Below are 22,529 nucleotides of genomic sequence, written 5' to 3' on the forward strand. Positions count from 1 at the left end.
ATGTGGGAAAACTGGGACACTGATGCATTGTTGGTGGAGTTGTGAACGAATCCAACCATTCTGGAGAGCAATCTGGAATTATGCCCAAAGAGTTATGAAATTGTGCATACTCTTTGATCCAGCAGTGCTACTACTGAGCTTATACCCCAAAGAGATACTAAAGAAGGGAAAGGGACCTGTATGTGCCAGAATGTTTGTGGCAGCCCTGTTTGTAGTGGCTAGAAGCTGGAAAATGAATGGATGCTCATCAATTGGGGAATGGTTGGGTAAATTGTGGTATATGAATATTATGGAATATTATTGTTCTGTAAGAAATGACCAGCAGGATGAATACAGAGAGGCTTGGAGAGACTTATATGAACTGATGCTGAGTGAAATGACCAGAACCAGGAGATCATTATTTACTTCAACAATGATATTGTATGAGAATGTATTCTGACAGAAGTGGATTTCTTCGACAAAGAGAAGATCTAACTCAGTTTTAATTGATCAAGGATGGACAGAAGCAGCTACACCCAGAGAAGGAACTCTGGGAAATGAGTGTAAACTGTTTGCATTTTGGTTTTTCTTCCCGGGTTATTTATACCTTCTGAATCCAATTCTTCCTGTGCAACAAGAGAACTGCACACATATATTGTATCTAGGATATACTGTGCCATATTTAACATGTATAGGATTGCTTGCCATCTGGGGAAGAGGGTGGAGGGAGGGAGGGGAAAAAATAGGAACAGAAGTGAGTGCAAGGGATAATGTTGTAAAAAATTACCCTGGCATGGGTTCTGTCAATAAAAAGTTAATTAAAAAAAAAAAGAAGCTTGGGGTAAGATGACCCCCAAAGCTTCCTTGAAAATCTAGCTCCTGTGATCGTTCCAGCACTGACATTTTACCCATACCTCCTCCACTGTGCTCAGGGCAAAGGTTAGGGAGAGAACCATCTACATCTAGAGAGAGAACTATGGAGACTGAACGTGGATCACAACATAGTATTTTCATCTTTTTTGTTGTTGTTGGTTTGCTTTTTTTCTTTCTCATTTTTTTTCTTTTTTGATCTGATTTTTCTTATGCAGCATGATAAACATGGAAATATGTATAGAAGAAATACACACACACACACACACACACACACACACACAGGAAAACTGCAAAGAAAAACTGGGAAGTAAAAAATGAGACACAAAGAGAAAGGGCAAAGAGAGAGATTTGATGTTTTAAAGTCTTTTCTGAGATCTGTGGCCCCCTCTCAGGTCATTTCCCAGATAGATAAAAGATTTGGAAAGCAATGGTGGGAACAGAAGAGGCATCAGACCTTCCTGTTTTGGACAGCTACTCTAGTTCAAGTTACTAGAAGCATAAAGCACTCAGTCATGTCCCTTCTCACCTCCTATACTCCTTGCCCATCCTCACCAGCCAGTCATCTGTATGCATCCATCACCCTGTCTCTACTTCTCTCTCACACATCCTGTTTCTCTCCTTATCTTTGTTTCTATTTGAAAGATAAAACATTAGAAAATAGAAGGCACCTCAAAATTTTCTTGTCCAAACAGACTTAGAGAGAGAAAGTGACAAGTAAATGGAAGCTTTGGGATTCAAATTCAGGTCTCCTGACTCCAAATTCAGTCCTCTTGCCAACATTCCTCTACAACAATCCTTCTCCATCTGTCTGTCTTCCTAACCCTCACCCTCTCTCCTCTTGTTGCTTCTGTCTCATGTTCTTTCTCTCTCTCTTTCTCCCTTCCTCCCTCTTTCTCTCTTTTCTTTCTCTCTCTCTCTCTTTTCTCTCCCTCTCTCCCTCTCCCTCTCCCTCTCCCTCCCTCTTCCTCTCTCTCTCCTCTCCCTCCCTCCCTCTCCCTCTCCCTCTCTTTCTTCCCCTCTCTCCCCCCCTCTTTCTCCCCCTCCTTTTTCTCTCTCTCCTCTTCTCTCTCTCTCTCTTTCCCACTCTTGCCTGATCTTCATAGAAAATAAAGTTTCTAATCTCCACCAAACCAATAGATCAAAGATGGAGAAAAATCTGACCCCAGCTTTCTAAGAGAAAACTAGAGGGGAGAAGTGCAGGTAGGGAATCTCTTCTCCTGAGTTCCCTTCCAGAGAGATACCTCTGACAGAAGTCATCTTGTCCTCACCTCCAAGCAAAATGTCCCCTCCACTCAGGGAAATAGGGAGGGGATTTTTCACAGAGATGAAAGACCAGAGCTACCCTCCTCTCAATTTTCTTCCTCTTTCTTCTCCTCCACCTCCTCCAGAGTGATACATCTCAATCTCTACCCCTCTGATCTTCTAATTATACCTTTAACAAATTGGGGAGGGAGAGATAAGGAAGGCTCACCTGCTAAGAAGTCTAGTGTTTAGTTCCCACACATCTCCTTTCCTCCATAATCCTTCCTATAACCACTTGTCCCATTCACACACACAAATTTTCCCTCAACTCACAAATGTTTCCAAAGTAGAAATCCTCTTCCCCTCTACCTTTCCTATCTCAAACCATGTTTCTAAAGGGGAATCTCTTCTGTTTACAAATACACCCTGTTTTAACTGACTCAAGAAGGTCCGAGATGACATCCTTGAAACTGAGTCCTGATCCTAGACAGAATACAGTACTGCCATCCCTGACACTGACAGGGAGGTGTCTCCCTCCCATTTAGATCTAACCATAGTCCTTCCCATTTATTCCCATTGGCTAGAATCCTTAATGCTATAATAGAATTGCAGGGTCCCCTTTCTCTATATAAGTGTGATCTAATAACCTTTGGCCTTTTTCAGACTCAGTCATCTCTTGGCTCAAGTTATTACCCACAAAACCTTCAAACATCAATCATTGGACCTTCTCATCCTCCCCATTACATATTTTCATCTAGAAGGGAATCAACCCCTTGGGCCTGAGATATTGTGTGTGTGTACATAGGAGGGGGGGTGAGGTAGTTTTGTTCTCTGATTTCATCCTCACCTTTGTCCATTATCCCAAAGCTCTATTTGAGGACAGAATATCCATAGACTCAAATACTTCAATGATAATGAACAGTCAGCTCTGATGACAAGGAAAGGGGGATTTGGGAGCAAACAGGGAACTGGTGACAGGAATTTTTAATAAAATTTTTAAATGCATAAAAGGGAACAGAAAGGGTTTCAGAGGGAGACACAAAAAAGTATAATGTTTTAAAAGCAAAATAGAGGGGGGGTTTGTATTTCTTCTAAAATTAATGATTCAGATAGTTCTTTTATAAGGTTGTTGATAGCTTACATTTCTTCTTTGAAAACTACTTGATCATATCCTTCGGCCACTTATTTATTAGAGGATTCCTCTTGTTCTTATATATTGAATTTGTTGTATTCTTTTTTTAAATGCAAGCTGTTCATAATAGAGATTCAGGGTTTCATTTATAATCCTCTTTTCCTGCTTTGTATATATGGAAATGTTCATATTGGTCAATGTTTGTCAGAGAATTTTTTTTTAAAGAATCACAGCTTAGAAAACACATCTCTTATCTTTTCCTACCCAAAAGAGTATCTAGATAGATTTGTGGAAGAAGGAAAGAACATCTTAATGACCCTCATTGGTAGCCTCCAGCATAAAAACCTTTTGTAGTCTTGTCCATAAAGCCTAGCTAAATTGATGGCAGGGGGTGGAGAGTGGGAGGTGTTGGGGGCTGAGGGGGTCATCAGCCAGCTACAACAAGAAAAGGTTTTTGGCCTGAAAGGATCTGAACAAATTGAAATTTAGAGTTAAAAGGGATCTTACTAATCGTTTAGTTCAATCAATTCATTTTACAGATGAAAAAACTGAGTAGCTAAGAAATTCTTTCTCCAGGGGACAGAAGTAAAAAGTAAAGGAGATAGAAGTTAAAAGTAGCAACACAAGGAAGAACAGAAAGAACTATAGAAACATCTTTATGAAATAATGTACTTAAAAAAAAAAACAGAAATGAAGGACACTCTAATACTATAATGCTCTCATGCAAAGTGAATGAAAATATACAACTTAATGTGGACTGAGGAAGCTGGTGAAAAAGTATATTATTTTTATGCACTGAAATTAATTTAAATGTAAATAGTTACTAAGCAAGTAGAAATGTTATTTCTAATGGAGTATTATTTTTTGTTAAAATAAGTGTCAGGATCTGAATCATTTCCTTAGCTCCAGATGCTCTCCCCACTGGAGGCCCACCTCTCAAGCAAGGATGTAATATGAGATCTGAGGGGGAAGGTCCATAATGCTTTCATGAAAGAAATGGAATATTCAGAAAAAGATAAAGGGAAACTTCAATTTAACAAATACTTATTATTTAGTCTCTACTATGTGGGGCAAAAACTCTTAAACAAAACTTAAATAAAAAGCTTAAATGAAAGCTATTGTCAAAACTGGAAAGCAATTGGGCAGAAATTAAATTTAGACCAATAATTTATACCATATACTACAATGTGCTCCAAATGGGAATAAAATATATAAATATAAAAAGTCATATAAAATATCTAATATAAAAAAAAAACGAGAGAATGGTATTAGATATTATACTCATGACCAGAAGGCAAATTGTTTTTTTTTTTTTCAGAAGGCAAATTCTTAATTAAAAAAGAGGATAGAATTAACCACAGGAGATAGAATGAACAATGTCTATTACATAGAGCTGAAAAACTTTTACACAAAAATGTCAGCTATAATTAGAAGATAAATGGGTAATTGAATAAAACTTTTTTTACCAAGTTTCCCTGGTAAGGGTCTGATATCCAAGATATATAAGGAATTGATGTGATTATATAAGAATAAGAGTCATTCTGTAATAAATAAATAGCCAAAAGATATGAACAGGTAGTTTAAAAAAAAAAAAAAAGAATGCTCCAAATCAATCATTACAAGAAAATGTAAATAAAAACAACTTTTTGATTTTACTTCACATATATCAGTTTGACAAAGAAGGCAACAGTCAATGTTAAAAGGGCTATGAGAAGACAAGAACAGTCATTCACTGTTGGTAGAACATTAATTAGCCCAACCCTTTTCATAATTTAGAACCATATTTAACAAGTCACTAAACTATACATACTCTTTGACACAGCAATACAACTTCTAAACATATACTTTTAAAAAGTCAAGAGACCTTCACAGCATTATTTGTAGTGGCAAGCAACTGGAAATAAAATAGGTGCCCATCATCTAGGAAATGTCTGAACAAACTGTGACATATGAATGTAAGGAAGTATAATTACACCATATGAAGTGACAAATATAAAGAAATTACATAATTTTATGAAGCTTGATGCAGAGTGATAAAAGCAGAACCAAGATAAGTCAGTCAAACATATATAAAGCACCTGCCGTGTTATATATCAGTTAAATAGCAATAATAGATCACCAAAATAATAGATCATCAAAAAAACAATAATTTCATATCCTGGTCTTTTGACTACTACTCTTGCTACCATACCTCTACTACAATGCTTCTCCATCTGTCTATCTTCTTATTCCTCATTTAGATGGTGCAGTGGATAGAGTGCAAGCCCTGAAGTCAGGAAGACCTGAGCTCAAATCTGACCTCAGACACTTACTACTTCCTTGCTGTGTGACCCTGGGCAAGTCACTTAAACCCAATTGCCTCAACAACAACAACAACAAAATCTTCCTGAGTTCAAATCTAGCTTCAGATACTCCCTAGCTATGTGACCCTATGCAAGTTACTTAATCTCGTTTGCCTCAATTTCCTCATTTGGAGAAGGAAATGACAAATTACTCCAGTATTTTGGCCAAGAAAATCCCAGATGGACTTCTGAAGAGATGAAATGACTGAATAACAACTAACTCCTACTATGAGTCAGGCACTGTATTAAGTTCTGTGGATACCAAAAAAAAGGTCAAAGAGTAAATTGTTGCTCTCCAATAAGGTGACCAAAATAACATGAATTCGAAAAAAATCAACGAGCCTATGTTTTCTGAAAACTGCTGGAGAGGCAGGTATTCTTCCTTTTGAGATAGAAGCAGTGGACTAGAATTTCAGAATAAAGCCAGCATTTTCTTTTTTTCCTTTTCCTTTTTTTTTTTTTAATTCAAAAGTATTTTATTTTTCCAATTACATGTAAAGATAGTTTTCGACATTTATTTTTGTAAGATTTTGAGTTTCAAATTGTTTTCTGTCTCCTTTATCCCCCCATTCATAATAGCAAGCAATCTGATACAGATTATGCATGTACAATAATTTTAAACATTATTTCCATATTAGTCATTTTGCAAAAGAAAAATGAGAACAAAAGGAGAAAATCACGAGAAAGAAAAAGCAAGCAAACAAACAAACAAAAAAAGTATGCTTCTATCTGCATTCAAACTCCATAGTTCTCTCTCTGGATACAGATGGTATTTATCATTCCAAGTCTATTGGAATTGTCTTGGATTGATGTTAGAAGAGCCACATCTATCATAGTTGATCATCACATAATCTTGCTATTACTATATATAAAGTTCTCCTGGTTCTGCTCACTTCACTCAACATCAGTTCACTTAAGTCTTTTCAGGAAGCATGCATTTTCTCATATGGCCAACGGGTTGGTTTGTTTTTGCCTAACTATACAGAGTAATCATTAAGACTTTGGGAATACCTTGTATTTATTTTCAAAGGATGGTTCTACATAGGGATGCAGTGGAGAGGGAAATGAGAGGAGGAGAGTGGGGACCACTCCCCAAAGGAGAAAAAAGGAACAATAATTTTTTTTTAATTTAAAATACCTACTATGTACAAGGCATAAAGGTTTAAAGAGAAATCAAAATGGTTCCTGCCCTCAAGGAACTTTTCTTTCTACCCTATGGCCAGATAAGTTAAGCAAAATGCAAGGTTGTTATTGTTGTTTGTCTTTTGTTCTCAAAGAGGACCGTGATATCAGGGAGGTGATGTCATGACATGCAAGTGAACTGGATTTGAGTGACGGAAGCCTGTGCAAAGTCACCTGCCTCACTTTTCCCTTCAGAGTCATCTCGGTCCAGTGGCAATATTAAGACAACTAGAGATGACTGGTGCAAGGAGAGATTACTAGCCACTGGAGGGAGCAGGAAGAGCTAGGATTTAAAATAAGCCTTGAAGGAACTTAAAGGTTCTGAATTCAGGGATCAGGTGGTAGTGCATTCTAGGGATGAGCAAAGGCTTCTAAGAATGTATGGAGGTGAGAAATGTGTGTCAACTTCAGAAACAGTTGGTGATCTAAATTGACTAGAGTCGTCCAGGGATCCTCAAACTCCGTCCTGTGGGCCAGATGCGGCAGCTGAGGATGATTATCCCCCTCATCCAGGGCTATGAAGTTTCTTTATTTAAAAGCCCATAAAATAAAGTTTTTGTTTTTACTATAGTCCAGCCCTCCAACAGTCTGAGGGACAGTGAATTAGCCCCCTATTGAGGACCCCTGGACTAGACTATAGACAACCTAAAGGGAAAAAATTGAAATTGAAATAAGACTGGAAAGGCAAATTAGAATAAAAATGTGAAAGGCCTTGTAAACCAGACTAATATAAATCTTAGAGGCAATCAGGAGCTACTGAATGTTCCTGAGCAGAAGAATGATGTTTCATCTTAGGAAAATTATGTTGGGAGAGACTGGAGACAAGAAGATTAATTAAAAGGCTACTGCAGCAATCCAGGCAAGAAGTGATAATGTACAGAATTGTGTGAAGAACAAGAGGATATGCTCATTTCTTCTCGATCTCCAGACATCCTACTGACCTTCCTAATGGAAGCCTTTCCCTAGTTGCAGCTCTAACTAAAATGCTTTTGTGCCTTTATAAAAGAACAGAACTGAGTTCTCTGGGTATAACCTCTTCTGGCTCACACAGACTCCTCCACTGAGATTTCCTTGTGCCAGAAATCAAAGAGCAGGAACCCTGCAGACCAAGTCTTTCCAAAGCTTGGGGAGTGGTGATGGGGAGGATAGAGCAGACTAAAATCAAGGATCATAGCAAATTTATCTTTCTAGAATTTCCAAGCAGCCCAGATTCTAAGGGTGTAGTAGGTCCCAAGGGAAGTCTGACAAAGTGACTAGTGTGCCAGAACTTTGATTTAGGAGAACTGGCCTTGAATCCTGCCTCTGCCATTGCATCTCTGATTGAAGCTCTGGCCTCAGTCTTCTCCTCTGCACAATCTGGAGCAACAACACCTTTCTCACTGGGTGGTCTTGAGGAGAGTTTTTTGAAAACCTTAAAGCACTATTAAAATATGTTGTTACTATTTAGCCCAGAGGCTCCTGAAGGTGGAAAGGATGAGAAGAGAACCTCATTAAAGGTTTGAAAGCTTTTAGAAAAAGTGGAATAAAGGAAGAGGAGAAAGTGAAATGTGTAAGTTACAGCTTGTAATTTGTCCCACTGGGGGAGAGGAACAGAGAACATAAGTATCCTCACTGAGATGACTGGACAGGTAATTAAGATATGGATCAATAACAACAATAACAAAATCTGCCTACGCTATTTTGTGCCTCCCCCCAACCACAGGAGAATTTCCCTTTGAGATCTTCCTGTCCTCCCCTTCCTGACCCTACCCTCACCCCTATTACCACAAGGAAACTGTCAATTCTACTCCAGTCCTTTCCTTATGGTTGGAAAATCCTCTTTAGCTTTAACCTAATTTGGGGAAAAGGATAAAATGTCTTGAATGTTCTTAGGGGGGAAGGGTAGTGGAGAGCAAGGCTTGACTTAGTGTTCTTCCCTTCCACCCAAAGACACTTTGAGCTGCCTCCTGGGAAGGGGAGGATAGGGTGGCAGCAGAAGCACTACCAAGGCGATCTTTACTACCTAACCCAAGGCAGAGCTGCCTTAGCTGGCTAGAACACACTCTACCAGCAGCCGTGGCTGAACCAGAGCCCTTCTGCCTTTCCCGTGGGTTCTTGCCACCCGGTCCCCAAATCCTGCGCTTCAAAGGGATACGGGTCTCGGATTTTCTCCCCTTGCACCACGTACCCACACTAAAGTAGAAAGATAGCAGCTGTGGAAGGGGCAAAGCACAAGCTTGGTGAGAGGAAGCCCTCCTGATTTAGCCCAGACCCGGGAGACCCTTCCCCTCACCTAATCCCAGACTCCAGTGCTGAGGGGTGCAGGACCCCTCAACTTCAGTTCCCTCGGTTCAGTCTGACGCTCGTGTCTCACAGAGTCCCCACGCTATTCCCTCACCCACAAGGATTTCTCCACACCACCTATGGAAGATGATCCTGAGATTTCTCCGGGAGACTCCAGCTCTGGATACAGGACTGCCTTACCGCAGGGAGCCCCAGGCGTCCTGTGCCCAGGTGCTCACATAGGTGCTCCCCTATCCGCACCAGAGTCACAGAACCAGGACATGTTACTCCCCTTCTCTGGGAAACCTCGAGCTCCAGGAAGAGAAACGAATTGTGTCCCTCCCCCTCACCCATCCTACCTCTGCATGCCCTCATGCACCCTCCGGAGCCTGGATGCTCACAAATGCATTCATCCGCTAGCACGTTTGCACATGCATGTGGCCACCAGGAGCACACACACACACACACACACACACACCTGCGCGCCTTAGGCAGCTCACGGATCTCCTAGCAGGGACCCCCTCCCCACCTGCCCCCGGCCATGCCAACTTTGTCCCCTCCTCCTACCTGCGCCCGGATCCGGGCTCAGCCCACCGGCCGCCTCCCTGAGGACCGCCAGCAGGAGCCAGAAGCCCCCCCTCATGGTGGAGTTCGGGGGCCTGGGGCCCCGGGACCTTGGCCCCCCAGTCCCTGGCGTCTGGCCGGGACAAGGAGAGAGGGAGGGAGAGGATGGCTGGACTGGAGGCAGATGCAGGGGGCGCCGGCTGCGAGGTCCCCTTCCCGGGCTAGGGGCAGGAGGACGGGAGCACGGAGAGAGGGCCGGCCAGCCAGGAGCTGCCTGCTGTGGGCTGGGAGCGAGGGAGCAAAGCGGCAAGGGAGCGAGGAGGGAGGGAGAACCGCGGCAGCTGGGAGCCAAGGGGAGGGGGCGGAGAGCGGGGCGGGGGAGGGGGTGGAGGAGGAGCTCGGGCCTGCCCGCCCGCCCGCTGCCCGCCTGCAGGGAGTGGGACTGCTGCTGGCAAAGGGGCCGGGAGCCCGTGGGCGGCGTGCCCTCTCGTGGCCTCCCGGGGGATGCGGCTGGCGGCCGCCGACTGGGTCACTCCCCCGAGACAGAGGGAGCAGCAACCCTCCCCCTCCCATTTCTATAACGATCAAAGGACTATCCAGAAACTAGGAGGTCCGCTCTTGTGCCCATTTTACAGATGAGAAAATTGAAGTTCGGAGAGTACTAACTTAGTTCAGCGGATATGCACCTAGGTTCGAATCTTGTCCCGCGCATCTTACCAGCTACTTGACATTGGGCAAATCACTTCACGTCTCTGGCTATCGGCTTACTTGTCCGTTAGCGAAGTAAAGGGGGTTCTCAATCTATAATCCTTTTTTTGCCCATTACTTGCCTGTGTTTTTAGAATTAAAGACACCAGCGCCAACCTTTCTCCGGGGGAATGGAGTAACAGTTGGTTGGCAGCAGTCCCAGAGAATTTTGTACCCACTCCACACCCCCGAATCCTTATTGCTTAGAGCCTTCTCTCTGACATGAGCACCTCCCACCTACTCTGTATATATCTCTCTCACACACACAAACACACATATATAGATACCTACACACATGCCATAGACACATAAAGTTGTTTGATGTTCTCTCCTCTGTTGTAATGTAAGCTCCTGGAGCTCGGGACTCACTCGCTTTTACTTCCCTTTGCCCTCCTCAGGGTTTAGCACAGTACCCGGCACTTAGTAGGTGCTTAATAAATGCTTAGTGAGGGACCAATTTTTTACTCTGTTGTTAGAAAATAATTGTATTTAATTTTACTTTTTCAGTTGACAAGAATTGATTTTCTCTCCTCCCCACTCTATCCCCTTATTGAACGACAAAAAGAAATTAAAAATTAAACCTTCCTAACAAATATTCATAGTCGAGTGAAGCAAATTCCCTTATCCGCCATATCCAAAACTCTATGTCTCATTCTGTAATTTGAGTCCATTGCCTCTGTGGGAAGGCCGAGTATGCCGTGCCACCCAACCCCCTCCCCCATCTTCTGTCCTCTGGAGTCCAGTTTTGCTGAATATCTTTGTTAACTACCCTCTCCCCGAGCCGCTTCCCTGAGGGGAAACTGAGGCAGGAGGGGGGAAGAGCTCTGAATGTTAATTTATCGTTCAGCCCCTACTCCCACTGTTGGATCTTATTTGGATCTCCTTTCACTAAACTCTGCCTTCCTAAGTTACAATATTGCTCCCTGAAATTCTGCCCTTGCCTCGGAGGTCTTTTTTTCACCTTCCTCCCGGCACAGGAATCTTCCCCCAGCTTACAGTAAATCAGGAGGTAACCAAACTGATTCTCCTGGCTCTGAAATATCATTCATGGTGTCTGTTCCCCATCTTCCTCTTTTGGACCACCCAGGCCAGCAAGACCAAGAGGAGGAGACGGGAACAGGGAGGAGAAGGGGGATGGTGGCCGTGGGAAGACCTTGACTACATCTAAGTCCTCTGGGATAGCTCCCACCCCCCAAAGCCACAACTAGTCAAGGTGCTATCTTTCCATGCCGGAACTCTGGCCGGACGGGGGCAACCAGGTCTATTTTTAGTTCTGACCCAGTATCCAAGGCTGAAGCCCAGAGAGAGAGAAGGTGTTCTTTCCGCATTCTCTCTTTCCCTGTCCTCTACTCCCCTCCCCACCTGTCACTACCTTATAATAGACTCAAGTGATAAATCATCTTTTCCCCTTTCAGGACAAGAGTAAAAATATCCACAATTTAGGAGACTTAAGAGACAGCAGGGAATCAGGTCAGGACACTGAAGGGCCTCTTTCTTTCCCCGGCCTACTTAAAAGCCGTGAGGAAGGAGCTGGAGAAGCCTTGGGTACTGCGGCCGGTTCTCACGCAGGACAGGTCCCCACGCAGGACAGGTCCCGGAGGAAGGGGTACGGGGAGACAAAAGGAGAATGGGACGGAGAGACTGCAGGGTGGGGGCGGGGTGGGGCCATCTGCAGAAAGAGCTGGAAAGATTCTGGGAGGCACTGAGGGGGGGGCGGGGTTGTTGGAGAGGAGGGATCCAGGACTTGCTCGCGTTTTACACGAAATGTGTAATTTACAAGTTAAAACACAAACCACACGTCAATCATCTTCTTCTCCCCGGCTTCCTCCCAGTCCCCGCATCCTCTCCTTTTTGCTCCCACGCGGTCCTCCAGGGCCCCCTAGTCTCACGCTTCTAAAAGGCCTTCCCTGGCTCCCTAGTAGCGCCCCCCGCAGCGCTGCAGCTGCTGGCTCAGGTTTCCCGGTTAATCTGCGGTACTCCGTGAGCAGATGGTAAGCTCCCTGAGGGCCGGGACTCCCGTTTGCTTGCCCGTTTTTATTTATGTCCCCGGCTCCTTAACGCGGAGCCGGCCTTTACCAGGCACTTATCGGATAAAGGTTGGCTGTTCGATAGGTGCCAGCTGCAGAACCCTCGTGTGAGTTTTGCCCTGGCACAAGCCTCCCTCCGACGCTCCTGGCGTCTCACCGACAAATCCCCTCCTCTCCGGGGGGGGGGGGGGGGCGATGGTTCCCAACGCGGCCTCCTGCCGCCCTCTAGTGGCTGCTCGGGGGAAGCCCCATCGAGGACGGGACAGTCCTGGGTTACCAGGCACTTGAGTGCATGCATCCTCCAGCCCGGGGACCCTTCTCGTTGCCCTCCGCAGGGAGAGAGAGGCTCGGAGTGGAAGCCCCGAGGGCGGAATCCAGGCTCTGGCCCGGGGTCTGGCCTTTCGGCGGTTTGGGGACGGGAGTCTGGCAAAGAAAGTTTCCGTTCGCCCCCCCACCCAGAAACGTGCTGAGCGGGATAGAGGGAAATGTGAAGCCCTGAAGGCGACGAGGAGTTGGGTCATTTCCTCCCTCTTTGGAGTGTTTGGGCGCAGGAAGGATCAACGCTTAGGCCAAGAAGCGAGTGAGCTCAATTTAAAAGAGAATTTCCTCTGTCATCGCTAGCGAAATTTGTTAAATCTTTAAAAAAAAAAAAAAGGAGAGAAGCAAAGAAGGGGGCACCCGGATTTGAACCGGGGACCTCTTGATCTGCAGTCAAATGCTCTACCACTGAGCTATACCCCCTCTGCCGGACGAACCTGGCGTAGGGAGAACTCTTAGAGACTATTTTCGCGCAGGCGCCATGGGCGTAGAATTGAGTGGAATCGGGTTTCGATTATACCCAGCCCAGAATAGGAAAAGACTGGGAGGCAGGCACTGTGTTAGGAACGACGGATGCAGCTGAAGACTGAGAATCCCGGCCCTCCCGGAGCTTACCTAAAACTAATGGATACAATGAGTTCATAAATATGTAAATATCAGATATCAGGGAGGAAGCTGCAAGCTCGGGATTTCTGTTGATCTCATTCAGAGGCGTCCCCTTCCTACAGGACCCAAGCAGGGAACTCATGTTATGGGGAAAGCTGCGGGAGGGGGATCCTTGCAGAAAAAGGAGATTCCCCAACTCCCACATTCTAGGGATGGCCTTTGTTCTCCCCGAAGATTTTCCTGATCCTGGTCCTATCTCAGCGCTGGTGCTCATGCTTCTCAGGCCCAGAGGACTCTGGGAATAATCTCCTTCACCCTCAGCACGCGGATGGTGAAAGCAGGAGCAAAGGATGGCGTTACTTTTTCTGAACACAATGGAGGTCATTCAACCCCTCCCCTCTCCTCCCCTTCCCCCCTTCCCCTTCCCCTCCCCCTCACACCAATTTTCCCAGCAAAGGGAAAAAAAAATTCTTTCCCCAGCCTATTCTATACCAACATGGGATGGATTGGTGAAAGAAGGATTTGACAACGCAATGATCAGAAGAAGGTCTGAGTACCGGTTTCCGTCCATCAGAAGAGCGTGTTTCTAACCCTAAATCACCTTCAAATACAAGGGTTGAAGAGAGTAAAATAGTTCGTAGCAGGGGGCACCCGGATTTGAACCGGGGACCTCTTGATCTGCAGTCAAATGCTCTACCACTGAGCTATACCCCCTCACACATACACCTTGGTCTCGTACGCATTCACCTTTGTAAACCAAAGGTGCGGCAATCTACTGATCATTGGTCGCTGAGAGTTGGGAAGGGATAAACACAAAAAAGGGTAAACCGAGTAAAACACAGGACTAAAGTAAAAGGAACCAGTTTAGATGTCAAAACTCATTCACAAATTTACTGGAAAACCACCACTCTGGGGATGAAAAAGATCAGTTCCTTCATGGTTCTCCCAAATTGACCTTGTCCTGTAGAGAAATGGGGATTAAGAACCCCAGAGCTCTCAGAGTTTATGTGGGGACCAATAGCCCTCCTGGGGCAGTCCCTGCCTCCCTTCCCGTTCTTGTCTAGACTGTGGGTGTATATTGCCTGAGAACAAACCCTACACTCTCCTTCCCTCAGGGAGAAGACAAGTTCAAACCAAGCTAGCCTTCTTCTGCTTCTTCCCCATGCCCCCAAGAGTGTCTCCTTAGGTGGACTCTGAGCCAAAACTTCCAAGCAGCGACACCCCAGCCACTTAGCCAAGCCAAGCTGGCAAAAACCTGGAAAACAGCTACAATAAGCCCAGGGATACATATTGTTCCTATTTCTCTATCCCTTTTAAGTTTACAAATCTAGGCAGAGATCCAAGCCCTTGGTCGCAGATAACTATCTAACTTAGAGTTAGATACTCCCCAAACTCTTGACATTGCATGTAATTGCATTTCAAGGAAAACCTAAGGTAAGCTAAAGAGTCAAAGTAATTGTTCTGCACCCACTTAGCCACATTCCTGTCTTTATTATGCATATCTGGCAGCAGCTGAATTTTGGCTAGCCAGAAACTTACCACAAAGTATTTCACAAAATCATTGAGGGGTTGACTCTCCTTGTATCCCCACATTTTAGCACAGTGTCTGGCATATCTTAGGTGCTTAATAAATGCTTATGGAATGACTGAAGTGGGTAGGGAACGTATTAAGACCCCATTTTATGGATGAGAAAACTGAGGCTTGAAAAGCGATTTGCTCAAAATCACACAGATAATGTCTCAAAAAACATGACAAGTTTAGTTCTTCTGATGACATTACACTAAGCTAAGACGAACTGATGGCCATCCTAAATGAAGACTGGCAAGTAACCCCAGCCTATCCTGCCTCTTCATTTCCTGAAGCTTGTCTATTCAGGCTCAAAATGTAGGATTTACCGGCATCTCAGCCTGGAATGCTTCTTGTTTAGGAGCCAGGAAATATCAGGAAAGGCAAGGGTATGGTATAAGGAAGTGGACACCTTAGCCAGGCATTTATTACCCCCAGGATATGGTTGGGTTTTAATAAGCAACACAATTTTAAAATGAACACATAGATACTAAAAAGACAAGTGGGAGTAGTGGGGATCTGATTGGATATTGTATACAATCAGAAAGTCAAGTTATATCAAACTCCCAAGGTTAAATTTCCCCTATGAATCTGCCCATGTCTATGCTATCTTTGCTGAATCTCTTTTGGTTTAGCCACCCCTTGTTTTGCTCATGGAGTCTTTCTTCCCATTTTCCCATCCCTCATGGTGTATTTTTCCTCTCATCCCCCACCCAGTCCTTCTGGTGTCTTTCTCCTTCCTTATAGCTAGGTAATTTTTATAGGGTGATAAACTCCTTTATCTATTTAGCCTGCCAGTTAAAGGAATCCTTCCATCTCCAGTTACATTTCCTTTCTCCTGGTTATTGAGTACCACTAGGGAACTTTTCTTTTCCATTGTTAATTGTTAAAACCACTTTTCTTGGTAACTATATGCTCTCCCAAGTCTATTTCATATTTACCATTCCTAGTACCTATTGTACCTCTTCATTTTGTTTGTAACCTCTTCTCAAAGATACCTTTTACCAAAGAGAAAGGCCACTGTGAATTCTTCAAATGACTGAACCCCAACATTTAGTGTGCCAATTGCTCTTCTCAGTCTCATTATTTAGGGTACTGTACCTCAAACACATCAAAACCTCTGCCTCTTTTTTTTCTTCCTTTCTTCATCCAAAATAGAGATGTAAAGGGTGTGTGTGTGTGTGTGTGTGTGTGTGTAGTTCAATTCTCATTCTCCCCCTCCCTATCCCCATCCCTGGCTTGCCCAGTGCCTCTGAGAAAGGCATGTAATTCTTTTGGAGAGAGATGTGCAGCTTCCCTCCCCTTCCTCTCTCTCAGATTCTGAGGATGGTCAGGCAGGCAGGTGGGCTGACAGCTAACTCCCAGAAGGTTTACTGTCTCACTGTCCAACAGCCAGACTCTACCATCTGCCCCCAACATCCTCTCTCAGAAATGTAGGGGAAAAAAATAACTTTGCTACTTTTTCTCCCACTTTGTCCCTAGAAAAAGAGAATACTCTAACTCACTGTTTAACCTGAGGGCTGAAAGCAAGAGAACGGCTGCTAACTAGACAGCAGTTGGCAGTTACTCCAGATTTCGTTCTCTCTAGCCTTGTTGGAAGCCTGTAGAAATGGTCAAAGGATGGAGGTTAAATGCTATCCCCAGAGTGATTGTGGTCATCTCCAAAAGACTACCTCAATAACCTAAATTTTCAGGTAGGCTTCTTCCACCAGGCCTACTTCTCTCCTGCTGACTCCAATTAGTTTTAGGCAGCCTGTCCTTACATGACCATATTTGGGGTTTACTTGGCAAAAATATTGAAATGATTTGCCATTTCTTTCTCCAGCTCATTTTATATATGAGAAAAATGAAGCAAACAGGGTGAAGTGACTTGCCCAGGGTCACCCAGCTAGTAAGTATCTGAAGCCAGATTTAAACTCAGAAGGATAAGCCCTTATACATCTGGAATATCTTGCCAAACAAATTCCTTTCTAAAATCATATTTTATATATAATATGATTTTAGAAAGGAATTTGTTATTCCCAAATTTTTCTATGTAAAACTCTCCCCAAACTCTCCCAAACTTTTTCTAATGGCTAGACTCTCCTAGAGAATAATCTGTAAGTTTGGGCATAATAAAGTTTTTTATGACTACAAAAGAATCTCCCTGAATAATTTCAAACCAACTGTGACCTATGACACTTGCACACTTTACTTGTGCTGGTCCCTCAAAAATGTTTTGGTCTTTATCTCTATTTCCAACTTTTAAAATTCTCTTCTATAAATCTGTGAATTATATATATAAATGAATCCATCCAAATACACATCCTCATTACCCACTGATTTCCCCCTCTCCAACCCAAGGTCACGATTCAGTTCCCATCCTCACCCTTATGACCAGCACCAGACAACCTTAGGTCTTTTTAAATGCTCAGATCTAAAGAGTGGTCTATCCAGTGCCAGTAGAGTGGGCACCAAGCCTGGAGCTGCAAGTGAGATTGACGATCTTGCTGGTACCAACATAAACAAAGTGATGGACATAGGTACGACTGCCATTTTGTAGAGATCAATCGAAGCTTTTCATGGATGGGTGTTCTGGTGGACAGTGCTTAGTTCAGAAATTGGAATTAACTTTAAAAGGTCCCAGACTGGGCAGGGGAGTAGATCATTCACTTTCCAAGAAAGCTCTTGATCAGTTGAACATTATGGTGCTCCATCCATACCATCATCTCAATTGCAAACATTCTGTTTGTGCTAATAGGCACTAGGATGATGAATTGGGAAGCAAAAGGGAGTTAAGGTTACATATTCAAATTGGGAGTTTTATGAGGAAGATTATCAACTTCTGGGAATCAAAATTGGTCAGGTAAAAGGTCTTGAGTTGGAACCATGTATGAATCAAATGTGAGATCTTTATAATCAGTGTACTCATAACTTCAATATCATTGGTGGCCCATAGCTTTTACTGTAAAATAGGGGTTAAAAATTATCCATCCATTATATAAAGAATGTGAAAGGAGCATAGAGCAATAAGTACAATAAGATAACATAGAGTGTGATTGTTCAAATTGTTTCAAATTCCTGACTCCAGGTTCAGCACTCTACTCACTACACCACCTAACTGGCCCTAAGGTATATGCCCTCAAGGCATAGGGGCCCCTTATTTGCAAGGCACGACAATAATTTAAGGAATGTTTCACATGTAGCAAGAGGTTTAATGGCTGGTATCCCTAGAATGGGCTTTCCCTGAGCCTACTTGCTCCCTTTTCCCCTTTATCAATTTTATAAATTAGTGATGCTTGGAGAAGACACTTAAGACGTTCTCTGGAGGTATCACTGCCTTTATGATGAGTTCCCCAAAATTCCTCTCCCCAAAAGACAGAAAGAGGGAAGATCATGGGCCAGAGGCCAGCCTCTACTCAAGAAATGTGGAGCAGTAAAACCTTTTATCTGTCATTCCTTATTTGTCTCCTGTAAAATCCCCATCCTGACTTATTTGTCTTTTTGTAAAAGTTACATCCTGACTTCCCTGTCTCCTTCCCTAAATAACAATACCTTCCTGACTCCTTCCTTATCTCTCTTTACATTTTGCACCCTTGTAAACTGTTAATCTACTAGCTTAAGCCCCAAATTTTTCTATGTAAAACTCTCCCAAACGTTTTCTAATGGCTAGACTCTCCTAGAGAATAATCTGTAAGTTTGGGCATAATAAAGTCTTTTATGACTACAAAAGAATCTCCCTAAATAATTTCAAACCAACTGTGATCTATGACACTTGCACACTTTACTTGTGCTGGTCCCTCAAAAATGTTTTGGTCCTTATCTCTATTTCCAACTTTTAAAATTCTCTTCTATAAATCTGGAGTGAGAGAAATTATTATTAATAACCTGGGATATCCAGAATTCTCTCCCCTTTTCTAAAGTCCTCAAGGCTCATCCTCTGAAGGACAGGATAATGATAGAGAGGATTAACATTCTCCTAAATCTAGTACTGCTTCCCCACCAAACTTCACAAGGAATTTAATCAAATTCGTTCTACTCAGACTTTGTTTAGATTTCCCCAGGCTGGGTGATTTGGAAGTAAAAAATACAATCAAAATTTCATTCCCAACCCCCATCAGAATAGGTTCACCTCTGTTATAACATTCATTCTCTCTCATAATATTCATTCTCTCATTGTTAACCATGCAGAGTTGATTGCCACCCTCAGAAACACCCACTTTCCAAGGATATATAAACTGTGATCTCACTGCATGAGGGATCTTTGGCATTCCAGAGTGTCACTGACCCATTTTGTTGGCCATATTCTAGCATTTTAAATAAAAATGACTACCCAGAAACTATTTCTTTCAAATGGTTTAAACATCACAAGGATATAAGAATCTCCTCTACCCAATAAATACCATGGGTAGTAGTGATGGGGGTAAACCCTGAAACTATCCAAACTATCCAAACTCTCCTCTGAAAGAGACCCCGGGAGGAATGACATAAACTGAAATCTTTTGGGGGCACACTGGAGAAAGAAGAGTGAAATTGTCTTCATCTTCTTTCTCTCACTCTTTCTTCTACATGACTTTTTCTCACTCCAAGGATGAGAACTTTGCTCCTACAATTTTCTCTTCAACTTTCCTTGAGGTCCCTGCCAATAGTTAACTCCTTCTTAGCCTTCAGCTAGGAAGCTCTGCGGGCAGTGGGGGTGTTCAGGATTGTTGGGTGGGCCATGAGCATCCTTAAGGCAGCCCACAAATGGGACTTGATGCATTCTTGCAAAAGGCCCCATCCCCAAACATCTCCACTCTGGATGACACCCCACTTTTGATCTGCTCCTGAGATTTGTTTCCTCCAGGCTCCAAGCTACAAACTTCTAGTTACTCCTTCATCCTGAAGATCTTAAAACACTCCACATTTCCTGGCCTGAGCTGCTGCAATCTTCAGATCTCCCACTTCCCCTCCTGGCCTGAACCCCCAGTGAACTTATGGACAACTCTACAACCTTTGTCAGCTTGAAGCAATTACAGAAGATAAGACCTTCATCCCGTTTCCTCAAAAGAATTTGGGTCTGGACTGCTTGAAGGGGGAAATAATGGAGGTGAACCTTCAAACTGTCCAAACTCTCCTCTGAAAGAGATCTAAAGGGGGAATGACATAAACTAAGATCTTTTGGGGGGCCAGATCCCCTTCAGGGAGCTCCCAGACCTGGGAAAAGCCTAAAAATTCCCAGTTAAGTGGTTTCATTCAATCGGAGATCTTGGTCAATTACCCTCTATTGAATTGCCACAAACAACTTTCAGTGGCTCAAATTCCCAGTTTAGTAATCTCATTAAATTTTAAATTGAATTGAAAATCAGATTCTCAGGAGTTTCCACACACACACACACCTGTCTCTGGGCCAAAGATCAATGCAAGCCCCAATATATCTAGGACTACATGCCCAGATAGCTTTTGCAGATGTCTTAACAGATCATGCCCACTGGTGAAATTATTCTCTTCTCAGTGTAACCCTTGCTGTCTTCCTAACAGCACCTTCTTTCTTCCTAGCAAGCTGGCTTTTCAGTGCCAATAAATCCCTTTTTGCCACACAGATTTCGGGTTTGTGAATTCTTTTACATAGGACCTGTGGCTCTGACCAGAGAGGATATCCCACCCCAGTTCTCACACCTCATCACAACTACCACTAACCTCATCATTTGCACCTCATCAGTAGTATCCCAAACCCTGTTCAAAGAAGGTAAGAAAGTAGAGCTCCCATAAACGTAGGGAACATCATACCTTGGACATCAATCAAATAATTGGCAAGGAAAAAATTGAGCAAAATTCAACACTAAAAGTATCCATTATTTTCCTCCCTGACTGCATTCAAGTTGGGGGTAGGTGGAGAGGGAGGGAGAATTGAATCAATTATAGCATTCCAGATAGGGAACTGACTCAGGTCACACTTCACACCAAAATAAGCTTTTAGTTTAATAAATTCAAATGGGTAAGTTGTCACTAAACAACAATTACGAAAAGATCTGAGTGTTTTAGTGGTCTACAAGCTCAATATGATGCAACAATTCTACTAGCAGACAAAATCTAATTCAATATTAGCCTGTGTTAAAAAAAAAAAAAAAAAAAAAAAAGCAGAATATCTACAATGAGAGAGGAGAGGGGCTCACCACAAATATTGTTGTCAATTCTTGCTATCATATTTTAGCAGGGATATTGAGAGCCAGTCTCAGAGTGATCAAAAGTTGTATCCAGAATGATGAGAGAATGCCCTACTTGAAATTGTGACTTGAGACTTTATAATACCAAATAGAGCTATAGCTAAAAAAGTTGCAGGTATTTGTTCCCTCTGGTTTCCCACCACCTCTTATTAATGAGCATTTAAATACCTCTGTTAATGGCAATTTATTCTTTTGTTTCTGGGATTAGATTTCCTCCATTAGAATGTAAGCCCAGACTCTCCCTAGCAACAGGAGAAAAGACCAGGCCAGAGTGGGGGCTTCTGCACTCAGGGTATTTAATCTTGTGTTTTACAGTTTTTCTTTGCACTCCTTTTTACTGGCAAACATCTTGTCAGATGGGAGATGCCCTTTCTCATGAAATCATAATAAACTCCTTTTTGCTTTTTCTTACTCCAAGAGTCTTTGATTGTTTTTTGTGGTCGAGGTTATTATCCCCTGTCCCACACACCAGGAAAAGAAGTGAAGAGTTAGGCGGGAGAGGAGGTTTCAAGTGTCTGAAGAACTCTTAGAAGAGGATTTAGATTTCAAGAGGTCCTTGGTACCCTTGGTACCTAGATGGGCACTGACTGAGAGACTAAATTACTGTAAACAATTTAGAAACTAAGCTACTCCCTGAGGCAAGCAGGGAAGAGCACTGACACTATTATCTCTTTAAGTGAACCTTTTGATATTTTATTAGGCTTTTTGTTATCCTAAGAAGGTCTTTATTGCTGTAGGTCCTGTTTGAATTCCTTGTTCAATTTTTTGCATTGACAAATCCTACAATTACTATATCCAATTAGAAGGCCAAGTTATGATGTTAATCCCTGAAGTTATTTCTCTACCAGTAACTCAATATCCCTTAACCTATTAACCCATCAGTCAGTGGAATAATGCCTCAATTCTTTGAACCTGCCTTAGGGCAGCAAGTTCCTTAGGATTAGTCTGCCTAAAGCCATCTTCCCCTTAGGGCTAGAGGGTTTAGTTCCTGAATTTCCCCTAATTAATCCAAAAAACTCCCCTTCAGAATTTAGCATACCAGTCAATGGTGAAATAATAAAAAAACTTTGCTTTTTGATTTGGAGATGGTCTAAGTCAGGAATGAGTGAAATGCCTCAGTTTCCCTGAATTGTAATATCTGTTTCCCTAAACTATAATATCTCAATGTCCCCTCCCCTCCTGGTCATTAGGATAATTAGGGCTTCAGAGCTCTGGCTACTTTGGCATTCCAAAGTCATAAAACTCCACATGATTTATCTCAAATACCTAGATGACAAACTCTATCTCTCCTTATTCAGACTTCCTGTCTCCTTCTTGACCACCTTCTTCACTCCCAACTTATCAGAATTTATAGTCCTTTCTGAAATTATAACTTACTAGATGTTTCTCCTCCTTTGCCTTTGTTTCCCTGAAAGTTGGAGCTCTATAAAAATCTGGAATTAATTACTAGAGGCTGGGTGCTTTGAAACAAAAGTTCTATCCAGCCGAGTAGTCAAAGTCCTT

At 43.0% G+C, this 22,529-nt stretch overlaps 1 protein-coding gene and 2 non-coding genes across 4 annotated transcripts in view; all 3 read right to left on the bottom strand.

Annotated features, from left to right (window-relative positions):
• Positions 1 to 9,947, bottom strand: part of PLXDC1 (plexin domain containing 1) — a 149,831-nt gene extending 139,884 nt beyond the window's left edge. Inside the window, exon 1 of one of the 2 annotated variants that reach the window (XM_031966169.1) lies at positions 9,580 to 9,937. In XM_031966169.1, the coding sequence (XP_031822029.1) occupies positions 9,580 to 9,655 (76 nt within the window). In that variant the 5' untranslated portion in view covers positions 9,656 to 9,937. Of the gene's footprint in view, positions 1 to 9,579 lie in introns of both variants that reach the window. The other variant, XM_031966170.1, reaches the window with a different exon arrangement.
• Positions 9,948 to 13,019: 3,072 nt separating this feature from the next.
• On the bottom strand, positions 13,020 to 13,091 carry TRNAC-GCA. Its single transcript has one exon. It is a non-coding gene; the product is annotated as a tRNA-Cys (tRNA).
• Positions 13,092 to 13,916: 825 nt separating this feature from the next.
• On the bottom strand, positions 13,917 to 13,988 carry TRNAC-GCA. Its single transcript has one exon. It is a non-coding gene; the product is annotated as a tRNA-Cys (tRNA).
• Between the last annotated feature and the right edge of the window lie 8,541 nt (positions 13,989 to 22,529).

The sequence above is a fragment of the Sarcophilus harrisii genome, chromosome 4, assembly GCF_902635505.1.
Source record: "Sarcophilus harrisii chromosome 4, mSarHar1.11, whole genome shotgun sequence".
Taxonomy (NCBI): Eukaryota; Metazoa; Chordata; class Mammalia; order Dasyuromorphia; family Dasyuridae; genus Sarcophilus; species Sarcophilus harrisii.